Below are 19063 nucleotides of genomic sequence, written 5' to 3' on the forward strand. Positions count from 1 at the left end.
TCTCCAGTCTTTTTTATTTTGAGACAGGATCTTGCAAGTAGTCCAGGCTGGCCTTGAACTTGCAATTCTCCTGCTTTAGCCTCTGGAGTAGCTGGGATTATAGACATGTGCTACTATACCTGACTTCAGCCTTGATTCTTGTTTAAATAAAAAAAGACATAATTATATGCCTGAAAAAAACAAAACAGCTGATGTTTCTAGTTCACAGTTCATAGCCTATCATGAACTTTATCTCAGTCTCACTTACTAGATGACTTTCAGAGAGCTGTCAGAAAACAGGCTTTCATTTAAATTGGTCTTCCTGTTACTTGATTGTTGTGCTACAGGAAGAGTATTCAATAACAAAGATGTCAAAAAGCTTGGATTTCTCAAGAGTTCCTGGGAGACAGATTCTAAAAGGCAAGCCATTAAGGTCACGTTCTGCTTTACAATTTGCAATACGATTCCTTCAAGTTTATTACTATTTTATGCCCAAACTACATATGCCTATGTGACAGGACCTCACTAACTTCAGAGTTCTAAAAAATTACTATCTGCTTGACTTTCTTTTCATTCTATATGGTTGCATTCCAGCCCAGGTGATCAGTAATCAGTCAAAGCAACAGCTTATGCTAAGTTGCAATTTATCAAATGATGCTTAAAGAAATTGCTTTAATAAAGAAACTGGATTTTTGTTAGTTAACCTATGCTAATTTGTAGGACCCTCTTTATATGTGACTAGGTTTGGCATTCACCCAAAACTATTTGTTGTTCAATTTAGTGTTTCTATCTGTTTTTCAAATAGAAAAATTCAGCTATTTTAGTTTCCTAGCATTTATATATAGAGAATAACTAAATATATAAAGTAACCATTACTTGAAAAGATATAAAATTTTAGTATGTATACTAAGTAACTGCTCAGAAAAATTATTAGATTTTTATTAGCCAATAAATATATATGAAGTACTTCTATGTATTATATATTGTGCTTGATATCCTTTCCAGAGCAGGCTGTAATTAGGCAAACCATTTAATGACAACCACTATATCTTGCCTTGATTTTCTCTGTGCATCCTTCAAATTACACAGCACAGTGAATAAGCATTTTAAAACCTTGTTCCCAAATACTATTAAGGTGAGAGTTTTAGGGAAACATTCAGCTATATAGAAGGACTAATGTATCTGATTCCAGTTCAGCTTCAAAGAGGCAAACAATTTGAAAAAATGGGACTCAAAGATCATAGGTAAAGGTTTTTAAGCGTTATCAGTCATTGAGAGCTAAATTCTTACAAAGCTATCCCAAGCAGCAACAGAACAAAATCAGGACAGGGTAGGACTGGAGGAGGAGGGACAGAAATTACAAGTGTCCTAAGGGATTGGGATCAGGGCAAGTTTCTTCAATGTGCTTTAGGGTAATGAACAGGCAACTATGTATGGCAAAAAGGAACACTGAGGCAGATTTGACACTGTGATCAAAGCTATGTAGTTGGATAGATGGCTAGGTCTCCTTTCTATCCAGAAGAACTGTAATTTCTTGCTCATATGAACTAAATATCGTGTGTGGTTGTTGAGGAAAGATGTAAATACTTCAACTTTCTGCATTAGCTGGGGCTACTGAAATGGCGCACTGTTCTCAAATATATCTGGTTCAAAATTAATTTAATATCATCTATAAATACTTGATATTTTTAAAGGTGTTATTTTATTGTTGTGACAGAGGTTGTATCATAATAAAGTCAATGAATTAAACAAAAAATAGCTTATATTAGAGAGGGAAGTTACTTGTAAAGAATACGCCAAGATACTTTTGGCATTACAACATGCAAATGAATGTTTCTGAAATTCTGAGCACCTCCTATAGGTTAGACCAACACTGAAGAAAAGACTGGCCTTTCATTTTGTCTTACTCTTCATAATTTCAATGTAGCAATGGCAGATAATTCTAAAACAAAAAAATATGAAGATCATAGCTTAACCAAACTTTCCCAACTCTGATATACCAGTAAAAACAATTTGAAACTGCCTTATATCTATTAGGCCTTGCCCATATTTTGCAATAGATCACTCAAATTGAAAACTTCATTTTCATCAGATGGTATGGCACTGGTCAGCACCATTCTTTCCAAGTCACATTCACTTTGTGGTCTGCTCTTGACTTTAGTATGGCAAGAAAAATAAAATATAATTTCATTTGAATGTCCTTATAATTTATCAAAAGGTTTGTATATTTGTGAGAAAAATGCAGTACAAAGAGGACATGGTTTAATTTTTAAACCAAATCTAGCTATAGTAAAAATACACCTAATTCAATTTCTCCACAGATTCTCTAAATTTAAAGGAAAAGTCAGAATCATCTGAATTATGCCTGGTTTTCATTAGATCTACCCTGAAATTTTAAAGTTCTGGGTATTGAACATGCCATAGCATTTTTTGCTGTTGATTTTTCTGGTGGCTTTTCAAAGATTAAGAGTAAACAGTAAGAAAGATGCTTAACAATTAATTTTTACAAATGTTTTATTATTACCTTCTTATCTCCCCATCGAAAATTGTTTTCATGTTACTGGCTTATGGGTTAATTTTAATTAGAACAAAGATGAAGATAAGAACACAAAATAAATACTTCATAACTGTCAATAGATAAGATCTAGACTGTTAAATTATCAAAATCTAGTGAATTTTAGCATTAGTAAAAATGATCCAAATCAATAAACAATATTTATCATTCCAGATAAATCCTGATGGCCTTTTTCTATACCTAGATATGAGGGAAAATCTCTGACTTCTATTATAAGATTTAATATCATCAGCTAATGTTATGGTTGGTTAGTGCAGAGAATGAAGCTATTAATAACCATGCGTGTATATTCTCACTCAATTCTTACTAACCTACTTGAAGGATCAGAGGCTCTTTGGAAATTATTTAATAATAATTTTTAACCACCTCTTTTATCTTGCCTAAAATGAACCTAAACTTATTTTGTTAATGACTAGTTATCTAGTGAATATTTAATATTTTACTTAATACAGATGCTCATGCTGAAAATTATCTACTAAAGCTGATCAGAGAAATTAAGTATAAACAACAGAATTTGTGAATTAGAACTTGGGGAACACAAATACTTGAACTCTGAATTATCATAAGAAACAAAGCTTGTTTTGAAATACATTAATTAAAAAACACATTTCCTTCATTCTATTAGTACCAGTTGCAGATTGAAGGACTATTCTCAATTTAGGATATCAACAGCAAAATCAAGTCTTTATTTTTTTTTGGGGGGGTGGTGGTATTGTGGATTAAACCCAGGGCCTCATGCATGCTAGGTAAGGGCTCTATTACTGAGCTATGTCCCCAGCACAAATTTTTAGTTTGTTAAAACTTTTTTTTGATGAGATGAAAAAACCCAATATATTTCATGTTCTTGTTCTGTTCCCTTGCCACAATACTTTACATACAGTAAATGTTTGTCTAAACCTGTGAACACTGTTATGCAATTTACATTTACATTGGAAAATGGACAATAAATAAGACAGAGAAATAAGTTGCATAGAAGGTTAAATAGTAATAAGTGCCAAGGCGAAAAAAATAAAGGAAGAAAAGCATTTAGGAGGTGTGTTATGTGTAATGTGTGCTATGAGATGGGATAAAAAGTGTTTAAATGTTTAGGTTGTCCAAGGAAGGCTCATTATGCAAATAAGGTATGGAGAAGAAGAGAAATTCCTACCAGTTATTATAAACACAAGATATTTCTACTAAATTCATTGTTATTCTGGATGTGTATCCAAGAAACTCCTACTTAGAAAAGTAAATCCTCCTCAGTTGGTAGAGTGCTTGCCTTGCAAGCATAAGGCCCTGGGTTCAAATCCCCAGCACCGCAAAAAAAAAAAAAAAAGAAAAAGAAAAGTAAATCTTCCAAAAAATTTCAATAAGAGTTAACTCGATTTAATTGGAGAAAATTGTACAGAATACCATGACTTCTTTAGAAAAGCAGCTTTCTAAATTTAATTGGCAAAGAAAACAAATTTGCTATGTGTAGTTTATTTTAGACAATATAGTAATGTTTCTAAAGTACTCAGGTTCCCAATTTCAATCCATTAGGTCAGAGTGTTCATATTACTCAAAACGATGGTAACTTCTTGGTCGGGTATGGTGGCATACGCCTGTAATCCCATTGGCTTGGGAGTCTGCGACAGGAGGATCCCAAGTTCAAAGCTAGTCGCAGTAATGGCAAGGCGCTAAGCAACTCAGTGAGACCCTGTCTCTAAATAAAATACAAAATAGGGCTGGGGATGTGGCTCAGTGGTTGAGTGCCCCTGAGTTCAATACCCAGTACCAAAAAAATAAAAAATAAAAAAATTGATGGTAATTTCTTGAATACCATTGAGTCCATTAACTTTGAATGAAAATAGCTAATGAGAAATATGAAAGTCCTGCATCATCTGGGTGATCCTTTGCACTGTTCTAGCTGAAGAACTTGGGGAACTGCACTGACATATACTATAAACAGTTAAAAGAAGATGTAACTCTCAATAGATGCAGAAAAGACATTTGACAAAATACAGTACCCCTTTATGTTCAAAACACTAGAAAAAATGGGGCTCAACATTGTAAAAGCTATCTATGCTAAGCCTAAGGCCAACATTATTCTAAATGGAGAAAAACTGAAAGTTTTCCATCTAAAAACTGGAACAAGACAGGGATGCCTCTTTCACCACTTCTATTCAACATAGTCCTTGAAACTCTAGCCAGAGCAATTAAACAGATGAAAGAAATTAAAAAGATATGAACAGGAAAAGAACTCAATTTATCACTATTTGCTGATGACATGATTCTTTATTTACAGGATTCAAAAAAATTCCACCAGAAAACTTCTAGAATTAATGAATGAATTCAGCAAAGTAGCAGGATATAAAATCCACACCCATAAATCTAATGCATTTCTATCTATCAGTGATGAATCCTCTGAAAGATAAATTAGGAAAACTACCCCAATTCACAGTAGTCTCAAAATCAAAAACCTTGGGAATCAATTTTAAAAAAGAGATGAAAGACCTCTACAATGAAAACTACAGAATACTAAAGAAAGAAATTAAAGAAGACCTTAGAAAATGGAAAGACCTCCCATGTTCTTGGATAGGCAGAATATTGTCAAAATGGCCACACTACCCAAAGTGTTAAACAGATTCAATGCAATTCCGATTAAAATCCCAATGCCTTTCCTCATGGAAATAGAGAAAGCAATTATGAAATTCATTTGGAAAAATAAGAGACCCAGAATAGCCAAAGCAATCCTTAGCAAGAAGAGTGAAGCAGGAGGCATCACAATACTAGATCTAAAGTATACTACAGAGCTATAATAACAGAAACAGGATGATATTGGCACCAAAATGGACAAGTAGACCAACAGTACACAATAGAAGACACAGAGACAAACCCACATAAGTATAGTTATCTCACACTAGACAGAGGTGCCAAAAATATACATTGGAGAAAAGATAGCCTCTTCAACAAATGGTGCTGGGAAAACTGGAAATCCATATGCAGTAAAATGAAATTAAATCCCTGTCTCTCATCCCGCACAAAACTCAACTCCTAAAAATGGATCAAGGACCTACGAATTAGATGAGAGACCCTGTGCCTAACAGAAGAAAAAGCAGGCCCAAATCTTCATCATGTTGGCTTAGGGTCTGACTTCCTTAACAAGACTCCTAAAGCACAAGAAATAAAATCAAGAATCAATAAATGGGATGGATTCAAACTAAAAAGTTTCTTCTCAGCAAAGGAAACAATAATGTGAAGAGAGAGCCTATGGAGTGGGAGAAAATCTTTACCACACATACATCAGATAGAGCACTGGTCTCCAGGATATACAAAGAACTCAAAAAACTTAACACCAAAAAGACAAATAACCCAGTCAATAAATGGGCTAAGGAACTGAACAGAAACTTCACAGAAGAAGATATATAGATGATCAACAAATATATGAAAAAATGTTCAACATCTCTAGTAATTAGAGAAATGCAAATTAAAAGTACTTTAAGATTTCATCTAACTCCAGTCAGAATGGCAATGATGAAGAATACAAGTAACAATAAATGTTGTCAAGGATGTGGGGGGAAAAGGAATACTCATACGTTGCTGGTGGAACTGCAAATTAGTGAAACCACTCTGGAAAACAGTATGGAGGTTTCTTAGAAAACTTGGAATGGAACCACCATTTGACCCAGCTATCTCACTCCTCAGCATATACCCAAAGGACTTAAAATCAGCATACTGTGGTGATGCAGTCACATCAATGTTTATAGCAGCTCAATTTACAATAGCTAAGCTATGGAACCAACTTAGATGCCCTTTAACAGATGAACGGATAAAGAAACTGTGGTATATATACACAATGGAATATCATTCAGCCATAAAGAAGAATAAAATTATGGCATTTGCAGGTAAATGGATGGAGTTGGAGAATATCATGCTAAGTGAGATAAGTCAATCTCAAAAAAACCAAAGGCCAAATGTTTTCTCTGATATGTAGATGTTGATCCAAAATGGGGGTGGGGAATAAAAGGAGAAACTCTGGATTGGGCAGAGGGGAAGAAGGGGAGGGGAGGGAGCAAGGGAGTGGGAAAGATAGTGGAATGAGATTGACATCATTACTTGTATAATTACACGAATGGTATGACTTTACATTATGTACAACCAGAGAAATGAATAGTTGTGCTCCATTTGTGTACAAAGAATCGAAATGCATTCTGTTGTCATATATAACTAATTAGAATAAATGAAAATAAATTATTTTTAAAAAGTAGATGTAACTTTAGAGTCTTTTAAAAAAAACTTTACAGGATATTTTAAGTTTTTCTTTCAGGTGACTCCATACACAAATTACCAACAATTCAAAACAAATTTTATGTGATTTGTAATTTAACTTAACTCATTTTATAGACCTGTATGTTCCCTATAAATAAATAAAAGGAAAAGTTTTTACTTACTGGAAAGAACAGTTGTAAGGAAAATGTAATCTGAAAAGGATATGAGTCCACATTCTCCAAGGGTGTAAAATATACTGCCTTCATCAGCAAATTTTTCTCGTTCCTGGGAAATTTTCTATTAAATGTATGGATCCCACCAAAAGATAAAAAAAAAGATATAAATGAATTAGAACCTAAATAATAAAAAATGAAACACCATTTAACTCACGGTTTTATACTATTTATCCTAAGCATTTTCTCTGAGGGTCACTAAAAATCAGTGGATCCTTTACAGTTTTTAAGATGATAAAAATTCCAAGACAAAAGATGACTTTATCATTTAAACACTGGGTTAATATGACTATTATTCAGTTTTATAAACCTCTGTCACTGAACAAACACAGACCCACTTCAGAATTGGTTTTTTAGTTTTAAAAACAATCCACCTTCTTTTATTGAGGTATAAAAGATAGTACACACACACAAAAAAAAAAACATGAAAAAACAAACAAACTAAAAGGAAAGTAGTTCTAGCTGCCCAAGAAAAACTAAACTACTAGTGGTCAGCAATGAAGAGGTATGCAACTATTTTCAAGACCCATACAAATGCTCAGAAAACTAATTTCTGAAATATTAATTTTAAATTTTTACTTTATGACGGCAAGAATCTTAGTTTTGGAACACAGCAGTATCCTGAGTAAATGACATCTGAAATATTATGCCAGATTAGACATGAAAACCAAGGTTTAGAACAAATTTGATTTAATCATATTTACTGTTACCTTAGTGGAGACTTATAAATTTCAGCTACTTGATAAAACTGTCTCCTAAAGCTTAACCTTTACTTTACATACATATAGTCCTTTTCTTCAATCTATAAATCAGAAAGAAAGTGAATTCTTAGCTTCAGTAATGGCCGATCTGGCAAATAGACTCTTCCTGAGTGTTTAACCAAAGCTATCATGTTTTCTGAATTCTTAAAGCATAAACTTAGTGGTGAAACTGAAGATGTTTTCAAAAACTGAAAAGGATCCACCAAAGAATTACACTTTGAACAAATTTCCATAGGTTCTGGACCAACGAATATTTAAGAAATTATTCAGAGTACAAAAAAAAAAAAAAAAAAAGAAATTTTAGGAACTCAAACCAACAAAGCGCAATCAAAGTAATAATTTCATGCAAGCACAAAAGAGGAGGCAGCATTGCAGGCATAACTTCAGAAGGAGTATCATGAAAACTAAACCAACGAGCACCACCACACCAGCATCCAGGTACGTAACTACCCAATGGGTTACCTCTGTCTAGTGAAGATCCCATCATACACCACAAAAGAAAGAAAACTTGTTAACTAATTGAACAACACAAGCACCACATGAATTATCATGAAGTCAGTTTGCAAGATCTTCTTAATAAACTCATTCAAAATAGCCTCTACTGGGTAGATGCTTGTTCACAAGAAATGGTCACCATGGACAAGGTAAAACTCCACAGGTAAATACCAACAAAACAGTACTAGGTTTTGATGGCAGATGCTGTTTAAGAAAAGGGTTCTCTGACTTCCTTTGTGGCTGACAGAAGACATGATCCTGCATGACAGAATTTACAGATTACTCCTTTGACCTGACAACAAAAATGAGCATAGAATCCAATATATTTTAATTAAGGTTAGATCTTGTACCACACTTGATTTTCTACCAAGAGATTAAACACAAATTTCAAACCAAAAAGAGCTGCTGGAAGAACATGAGGGCAGCAAAGTCATTCACTGGTAAGTTAATGTTTAAATTTCTCAAAGTAAAAGAATTTTTTATATTACCCAAGATGCTGCAAAATAAAGTATGTGAATAGGGAAAAAATACACAAAATGAGAATAGGTCCCCCAAAGTAAACCATTACTAGCCAGAACAATAAATGTATATAGAAGTTGAGTAATTAATAAAGTAATAATGTCATGGAGAGATTTCTATAATCAATCAAAAGAAATAATACATCAGAGCTAGAAGTTGAGAAAATTTTAAAGAGCCAAATATCCATACCTAACATTATTTTCCTAACAATACCTGGACCACAGGGCTGCTCTGAATATTAAAGACAAGTCTAATCTTGTTGGTAATTTTAAATTTTGATATAATTTCAAACTCACAGAAAAGCTGAAAGACTACTATAAGGAACTAGCAAACACTCTACCCAGATTCACCAACACCTTACCCCATTCACTTTATCATTATGTAGAAATACACTTTTTTTTATCACTTTGAAAATAAATTGGAGACATTGTGCTCTTTTACACTTAAATATTTCAACATGTATTTCCTATTAAGATGTTCTCACCACAGCAAAAATTCAATAAAACCAGGAAATTAAATATTGATACACATATCTAATCCAGTCCATTTTCACATTCAGTAAACTACCCCAATTATTGCTTTTATAGTCATATCCCTCCAGTTCGAGATGTATTAAATAAACTGCATTTAGTTGTTATATCTGCTTAGTCACCACTAATCTGAAATAGCATTTCCTTATAATTATATTTTCCTTTTGAGGTTTATTATGTATAATTGTGGTAAAAGTCACATAGATGTCACCATTTTAACTATTTAGCCATACAATATGTGTTTGGCTTCTAACACTTAGGGCTAAGTTCACCCATGTTTTAGCATGAATTAGTACTAATTCCTTTTTACTACCAAATAATATTCCATTTTATGCACATACCACAATTTGTTTAACCATTCAAATGTTGTAGCACATTTAGGTTATTTCTACCTTTTGGCTATTTATAAAAGTAACTGTTTGAATATCTGTTGTCAATTCTTTTCAGTATATACCTAGGAGTGGAACTGCTCTATCATATGGCAGCTCTATATATTAAGTGTTTGAGGATTAGCCAAACAATTTTCCTCTGAGGCTGCACCATTTATATTCCCTTGAGCAACACAAGAGGGTTTCAATTTCTCCACATCCTTACCAACACCTGGTATTTTTTTCATTTTAAAATTATAACCATGTTCATGGGTGTGAAATGATATCTCATAGTGGTTTTTATTTGCATCTCCCTTGTACCCTAATGAGGTTGAGCATCTTTTCAAGAGCTTGATGCCCATGTGAAACGTCTATTCAAGTCCTTCACCTATTTTTGAATTGATTGTCATTTTACTGTTGACTTGTATCTCGGTATTTCTGGATACTACTCCCTTATCATAGGTGGGATTTGCAAATATTTTCTACCATTCTTTGTGTTGACTTTCACTCTCTTGAAAACCAAAATGTCTTATAATTGAAAGTTTAATATTGGTGAAGTCTAATTTAACAATTTTTTCTTTTATTGTCATGTTTTTCAATTTTTATCTAATGCTCCATCACTAAACTCAAAGTCATGAACCTTTACTCCTGTTTTCTAAGAGTTCTATAGTTTTAACTCTTTTTTTTTTTTTTAGGTTGTTGATCTGTTTTACTTTTATATGTAATAAGAGGTAGGAATTCAACTTCATTCTTTCATACATGGATATCCCGTGGACCCACAGAGACTATGCTTTTACCACTGAATGGTCTTGGCACAGTCACAGAAAGTCAATACATCTGGAACTTGAGAACATTATGTTAAGTGAAATAAGCCAAAATCAGAAAGTCAAGGGTGGTATGTTTTCTCTCATATGTGGAAATTAGAGAGAAAAAAAGGAAAAGAAAGGTGTGAGAGAAGATCTCATGATAACTGAAGGAAGACCAGTAGAGTGCAGGAAAGGGACCTTGAGAGGAAGGAGGGGAGGAAAGGTGAAATACCAAGGAATAATTTGTTAAATTGCATGCATGAACGAATATGTTAACAATGAATCCCACTATTACATATAATTATAATGCACCAATAAAAATATGGGGGAAAAATGGAAGAAAAAGAAGAAAGTCACCCATTACATGGGGTTATTTCTGGATTCTCACCTTTATCCCATTGTTTATATCTATCTTTATACCACAATTAGTTTTTTATAATAAAAAATTTGGGAAAAATGCATGTAACTTAAATTTACCACTATAACCATTTTCAAGTTTATGTGTCTTAATCTCTGTTCTTCATTCTTTCTTCTCTCAGTTTCAGGTTGGATAATATCAACTGATGAATTTTCAAGATCACTTATACTTTTCATCGCTTACTCAAATCTGCTGGTTTCACATCTCCAGGGAATTTTCCACCTCAGTTATTGTACTTTAAAGTTCCAGAGTTTTTATTTAGTACCTTTAAAAAAATAATTTCTATATCTTTACCAATATTCTCCTTTAGTTCATACAGAATTCTCCTTGTTTCTTCTGGCTATTTGACTATACTAAGGATGGTTGATTAAAGTCTCTGAATAGTATGTCTGCTTCCTCAAGGATACTTCCTTTTTTATTTTCCTGTGTGCCATACTTTACTGTTTTCATGCAAGAATAACTTCCTGATGAATACTGGACATTTATTACATTATTATTTAGTGACTCCAGAAATCGGATTTCCCCTTTCTTAAGGTTGCTGCTTATTATGGGTTGAAGTTGTTCTAGTGACTTTTCTAAACTCTTTTTGTAAAGACTGTATTCTTTGGTATGCACAAGTCTCTGTTCTCTTAACGTTATTGATCAGCCTGGAGTCAAATGGGGAAATGTACTCTCCAGATCTTGGCAGTTTGGGTATTGGGAATTTCTTCAATCCTTGACCAGAATGTTTATAATTTTGCCTTAGCTTTAGATTCCTGCTTGTATGGGGCCTACAAAACAGCCAAACATGACTGCATAGGGTCTACTAGGATTTCTTCTGAGCATTCAGACCTGGGCCTTTTTCCCCCCGCCCCTAGTTGTGAGTTTGACCCCAGGGTACTGCTAGGCCAGTACTCCACCACTGAGCCCGTTTCAGCTCCACAGTGCCTTCCTGTTTCTGCAGTATACAGTATAACATTTCAAAACCCTTGTTCTCCTGGGCATCTCCTTTACACAGCCTTTACCTCCAAGGCTTTTAGCTCATATATTACTTATAACATGCTGCTACACAGCTAGTATATTTACCTTTAAATGGTTTGGACAAAGGTGCTTCAGCTCCAAAAAAGCTCTCAGGCAGGCAAAACAAAGATAAGCACCTTGGCTGTTTCCTTAGGGAGCCACCAGACAGGTCAAAGCCCACATCCACAGCATTCCAAGAACAAAATCTGTACTGCTCTTTCTGGCATGAACAAGCTACATCAGAAATATGGGTCACTATCTATCTATATGGCTGCCATCAGACTGAAGAAGCTTATTCTTTAAACATCCCCCTGGTTGTTTTAAGACTTTGATTAGATTCTAAGATTGAAACAGTTGATTGACATTTTTTGTCAGTTTAATCACCAGCTCGATGGAGAGATGTAGTTTTGGAGTTCCCTACTCTGCCATTTTTGCTCCCTTTGTACTTCTTGATCTTGGCAATATAAAAAGTTCTGGTGTGTTATACTGCAGAATATTCCTCATTTTGAAACAGGCTGATGTCTCGTGATTGGATTCACATCTAGCTATCACAAATCATGAATTCATATTGATACCCAGTTCCACTCTAGGATATTATTTAATCTTACCCCTTGTTCTCTCCTGTCCAACAATGAGAATGCTGGTTCCCATTGTCTTCAGTATATTTACTTGTTTGCTGAAGTTTAGAATACACAAAAAATAGCTCCACTATAATATTTATCCAGCAAACAAATATTTAATCTAGAGTTCAGGATGTTACCATCATAAATAAAATTTGTATGTGGCATAATACAAGTTAATTCTTATACAAGTTAATATACAAGAATTCTGAAATACATCTCTATATAGACCACACACGTAAACACATATATAAGGATCTATATCCTTACCAAGATACAGAATGTTTTAATCACTGCTGGTGGTTCCTTTATGCCCCCTAAATGTTTTGTTTTTAGCCATGGATTATTTCAGAACTTCGTATAAATGGAATCACCAGTATATACCTTGGTGTTCAGCTTCTTTGGCTCAACATAGTGTTTGGGAGATTCATCCATACTGGAATGATCAGTACTTCAATCTTATTGTTAAGTAGCATTTTATACTGCTCAGTAATATAATAAAAATATTAGGTATTGCAATAATTTTTAGTACAATACCATGTAAGATGCAAATATACGTAAGTACAAGTTATTTGCTCCTCACTGACAAACATTTGGTCTTTTTGCAATTTTTGAATATTACGCATTTCCTCAGGATGTTGTACCTTTTTCACTTGCACCATCAATGTGTGAGAGTCCCAGGTGCTCCATATCACTGCTAACATTTGTGCTGTCAAACTCTTTAGTAGTCATTCAAGCGGGTATATGGTGGTATTTCATTATAGTTTATTGCATATTTCCCCAGTGACCAATGTTGTTGAATACTTTTAATTTTTGTTTATTGGTGACTGTATTTTTCACCCATTTTTTATAGGTGCATTATAATAGACCTACTAATGGTATTGGTTGTTACATTTTTGTACATGCACGTGATATATATTTCCCCAATATCATTCACCATTATTTCCCCCACTAGTTCCTTTCCTCTACTCTGATCGCCCTTTGATTTTCATAAGATCTGGGAACCCTCTTTTTTTCCCCCCTCTCTAGCTTCCACATTATTAACTTTTTGAATTTGGCTTATTTCACTTAACAATGTTCTCAAGTTCTATCCACATGGAATGACGTAATTTCATTCTTCTTTATGGCTGAATAAAACTCCATTTTGTGTATCATATTTTCTTTATCCACGCATCCATTGAGGGACACCTAGGCTAGTTCCATAGTTTGCCTATTGTGAATTGTGCTGTTATAAAACATGGGCCTGCATGTATTGCTATAGTATACTAATTCTTTAGGATAAATACTGAGGAATGGTATCATATGGTGGGTCATATGGTAGTTCCACTCCTAGTCTTTTGAGGAACTTCTATACTGATTTCCATAGTGGTTGTACTAACTTACTATCCCACCAAAGGTTAAAGTGTTCCTTTTTCTCCACATCTTCTTCAGCTTTTATTAGTTTGTATTCTTGATGGTTGCCATTGTAACAATAGTGAGATGAAATCTAGTGTATTTTTTATTTGCATTTCCATAATTATTAAAAATGTCTAACCCCTTTTCATATATTTGTTGGTCATCTGTATTTCTTCTTTTGAGAACTGCCTCTTTACTTCATTTGCTTATTTTTTTTAAGTTCTTTATATATTCTGGATATTAATTTTCTGTCAGAAGAGTAGCTAGCAAAGGTTTTCTCCTTCTGTAGGTTCTCTCTTCACATTGTTTCCTTTGATGTGCAGAAGCTTTTTAATTTGATGCCATCCATTGTTAATTGTTAGTACTATTTCCTGAGTTTTAGAAGTACTACTGAGGAAGTCATTGCCTACACCTATATGTTGGAGTGTTGATCTTATGTTTCTTTTAGGAATGCTTAGTTTCTAATCTAATTCCTAGGTTTTTAATCCATTCTGACTTGATTTTTGTTCAGGATAAGGATCTAATCTCATTCAGCATCATTTGTTTAAAAGTCTGCCATTTCCCCAGTGCTGATTTTTTAATTGGGCTGTTCATCATCTTATTACTAACATGCAGCAGATCATCATATATTCCAAATATGAAACCTCTGTCAGTGTGGCAACCAGATTCCAAGACGACTCCAGTGAATTCTGTCTCCTGGTATCAACGTCCTCCTACATTGAATCTGGGTTGGTTTGTATATGTAACTTCTGAAGCTTGGTAATAAATGGTATAAAAGGCACCTTGCTTTGTTTGAGGGAAGTCAGTTTTCCATCTGAACATTACCCTCAAACTGGCTTGTGGAAAGGACTACAGGGAGAAGACCTGAGGCCATTCAACAGGCTGTACTACCTTCCTAGATATTTGAGTGAGCCACCTTGGAAACAAATCCTCATTCTCAGTCTAGGTAGATTACCAAAGCCCCAAGCAACATCTGACTACAACCTCATGAAACAGCCTGAGCCAGAACCATCTACCCAAATTGCTCTCTAATTTCTGATTTACAAGCATGAGAAATAAGAAATAACTATTATCAATTTAACATACTAAGCTATGGATTTATTCATTGTTACTAAGCAACAGAAAAAAAAGTAAATGTATTAAAAATATTTTCTGCCAGTCTATGGCTTGTAAGTATAAATTTATCAAAAAATTTGTGATTGTTTTCTGCATGCTAACACAATTTTTGCCAATATTTTCTCTTAGAAGTCTAGTCACACATACACAATTTATGTCTATGATACATTTTAAGTAAATTCTATATATAGCGAGACTAGGGAGGAGTTAGGGTCATTTTCTAAAAAATGGATATACAGGTGTTTCTCAACCACTTCTTGAGAATCCTTTCCCAATGAATTATTTGGGCACCTTTGTTAAAAATCAATTGGTTGTATAAGTCCAGATTACTCTTTTATGTTATTTTCTGCTTTTAGTTGGCCACTTTCCTTTTAAAGGTCCTCTGATTCCTAGCAGAGTATATGAATGTCTTCCAAAGAAAAAATAAACATGGAATCATTTGAAAGGCTAACAAGGCAGCCTGAGGGAGTAAGCATCATTCACCTCACCAAGAGGACAACTTTAAAGTCTACCAAGATAGTAAAAATTCACTAATCACACCTTCAATAGTATATTGATTATGAATAATGAATTACTGTCAGAACCTTTCTCCATAGGATCTATAACACCTCAGAGTGTTAATCTGGTTCAAGTGCCTTTCTGCAGGAAGGCATCCTTGCCATTACCACATTAAACAGAACATGTCCACGTGTGGGGAGCCATCCATGATTAGCAGAATCAGGCTTGGTTGAACCATGGGGTATAGAGGTCTTACTCCCAGGAACTAGCAGTCATAAGAGACTGTTTCAGACAGTCGGGGGTAGGTGGCCCTGTGCAGAGTTGGCTCACCATCTGAGGAAATGCTAATTCTCAAAGCTAATGGCTTCCCTAACTCCACTCCATCCTGTTCATCACAGAAGAAGCCCCTTCTGGTCCAGGCCCCTTTACCTGTGAGACTATAAATAAAGGTGAAGGTAGGCTTCTCCATCTTGTTGGAGGACAGATCTTGGCATGGCCCGATTCGTCACACCCCCTTCTATTTGAAAAGATTATTGGCTCTTGTGTTTATTTGATTAGATAGATTTCTTGGTAGTTAATCAATAGCCAGCACCATCCTCTGACAGAAAACTCTTTCTCACCCATGCGGGATGTGGCAGGAGAACCCCCCACATCCGTGCTTAACACCTTCTGTTCCCTAGAGGAGGGAAGATTTTTGTTTGTGTAGATATGCATGAAACCTCTACTATAATGAACAGAGTGACAGGGAGCAGGAATGACAAAAAGAAGGTTAAATTGCTCTACAAGAAAAGTCAGAGAAGATATCCGGAAAAAAAAAAAAGTCTGGAAAAGTAGGGGAAAGGGAGATAACAGAATGTGTTTTGCAGAAGCTCCTTAAAAATGAAAAAGATGCTTAAAGAGGATCTAGAAGTTACTCATGCTTTGTGAAGTGCTATGAATGAGAATCTTGCAACTCTTTAGTAAAGGTTTACATCAATTTTCCATTTCTGGAGCTGGGGTAGGAGGAGAGAGGGAGAGAAGTCATTTGTATGTTTTCTCAGGCATCCACTTGTTAAGGAGTGGTTCATTTAAGATTATATACATTTATCAGTCCTAAGAATTTTTAAGTAGATTTATGAGTATCCAAAACTCCAAAAATTCTAAAATTCCTAACATGTTGATCACAGATACAAAATTATCATAAAACTATCAAGTCTGATCTCTTAAATTATTTAAAGAGATAGGAGCATCAAATAAGGTCAAAATTTGGGAGGAAATGACTTATTAAATTCATTGTTAGACTATGTATCTATGGTTGCTTCTTAGGTGGTTTTCTTCTATTGAAGACCTGAATCTACTTTAGCTATGATACTAATGGGAAGCTATAAAAATAGTCATATGAGTTTGAAATGAATGACTTTTTTTTTCTCCTTTAATTTTTTGTATTTTGATACAGAAAAGGTGTAATAGTACAGAGTCACCTTAGGTTCTTCACTCCAATGTATGACAGGGTCTGGTTATCGATTGCTTTGCAGTGTGGTCTTATTTTTTTATAAATCTGCTTAGTGAGAGAAATATTTCAGGAAGGTCTTAATTTGCATTTCTTTTTTAAAAATTAGTGCATTATAATTACACAAGATTGTGAGGTTTGTTCTGACATATTCATAAATGCATATAACATAATTTGCTCCAGTGAAATTGAATGACTTTTTAAAAGCCCCAAAGTATAGTACAAATGGAAAATCATGACTGAATAAAGGCCAGTACAAAGGTGGTTTGGGTTAGCTTTTCTTATTCAAAAAATATTATCAGTGTCCAATTTTGCAAATTAAAAATGCCAGTAAAATGCTGCTTTGCTTAATCTTTTGAAAAATGTTTAAAGTTGAGCTAAATTTTAAGCCATTTTTTCTCCTAAGCAAATACTATTTATATACTTCAGGTGCTAAATGGAGGCATATTCTAAGGAAAACATAATGTTCCTTATCAGACTGTTAATAATGTTCATTTTCTCTCACTGCCTCAGGTAAGTTATTTATATTTTTGCTATCAATAAACATTTATATTAATATGCAAGTTTTACTAAGACAATCTAACCTATGGATTTGCATTTAATTCAATATTAATAAGTTTAATACAAATAGTAAACATACAAATATAAAATATAACACACTTCAAGAAAGAAAATTTTGTGTATAAAGGTCCAAAGAAATAGAATACATTTCAAATCAATTATAAGAGCATATGATGTGAGATTAGATAATGTCTTATGGTATCAATTCAGTTAAAAACACTTTTTTGGTAAGGGCCTATGAGAAACTTGTTTCCTTCTTAAGTTTCTGAGTTAAGATTCTTGTAATACACTCATACACTGCTGATGGGACTGCAAATTGGTGCAATTACTCTGGAAAGCAATATGGAGATTCCTCAGAAAACTTGAAATGGAACCACCTTTGACCCAATTATCCCACACCTTGATATATACCCAAAGTACTTATCAGGATACTATAGTGACATGGCCACAACAATGTTCATAGCAGCTCAATTCACAATAGCTAAGCTATGGAACCAACTTAGGTGCCCTTTAATAGATGAATGGATAAAGAAAATGTGATATGTATACACAATGGACTATTACTCAGTTGTAAAGAAGAATGAAATTGTGGCATTTGCTGGTAAATGGATGGAATTAGAAAAGATCATGGTAAGTGAAATAAGCCAATCCCCCAAAAGGAAAGGCTGAATGTTATCTCTGATATGTAGATGCTCTCTCATAATAGGTGGTGTGGGAAGAAGAGTGGAGGTTCACTAGATTGGATTGAGGGCAGTGGGTGGGAATGGAAAAGATAGTAGAATGAATCAGACATAACTTTACTATGTTCATATATGAATATAAAACCAATGACTCATCATGTTCAACCACAAGAATAGGAAGTTATACTCCATGTATGTATGATATGTCAAAATACATTCCACTGTCATGTATAATTAAAAAGAACAAATAAAAAATTAAAAAGATTCTTGTAATACTTGAAAATATATGCTGAAAATTAAACAACTATTTTATTTTTTTAAATATTTGTGTGTGTGTATATTTGTGTGTGTGTATTTTAATTGTAGATGGACATAATACCTTTATTTTATTTTTTATGTGGTGCTAAGGATGGAACCCAGGGTCCACACATGCTAGACAAGCATGCTCCCACTGAGTTACAACCCCAGCCCCAGAACAGAGTATTTTAAAAAGAGATTCTAAGTCTAGATAAGTTACAAAGCATTACATTACTTCATGCACCATAGACGTTTCACATGAAATTCTATTCCAATTACTTGAATTTCTGAAATTAAGGATGTGAAAGCAGAATGCGGGTCAAATATCAGAATAGCATTTTTGTTCAATTTAGTAAGAAATATTATTTTATTCTGGAGAACAAAATTATGCAAAATATTTCACCAGAACAATGAACTCACTGCTTACATGAACAAAATACAACTATTTTCTCATTCACTTACAACCTAGTCTTACTCAATTCAAAATTTAAAAC

General features: G+C 34.0%; 1 protein-coding gene across 6 annotated transcripts in view; it reads right to left on the reverse strand.

Moving 5' to 3' along the window:
- Positions 1–19063, reverse strand: part of Micu1 (mitochondrial calcium uptake 1) — a 202204-nt gene that overhangs the window by 86263 nt on the left and 96878 nt on the right. For all 6 annotated transcript variants that reach the window (XM_047552393.1, XM_047552392.1, XM_047552391.1 and 3 more), the window contains one exon: positions 6967–7081. In XM_047552393.1, coding sequence (XP_047408349.1) covers positions 6967–7081 — 115 coding nt within the window. The remainder of the gene's footprint in view (positions 1–6966; positions 7082–19063) is intronic.

The sequence above is a fragment of the Sciurus carolinensis genome, chromosome 5 (assembly GCF_902686445.1).
Source record: "Sciurus carolinensis chromosome 5, mSciCar1.2, whole genome shotgun sequence".
Classification (NCBI taxonomy): Eukaryota; Metazoa; Chordata; class Mammalia; order Rodentia; family Sciuridae; genus Sciurus; species Sciurus carolinensis.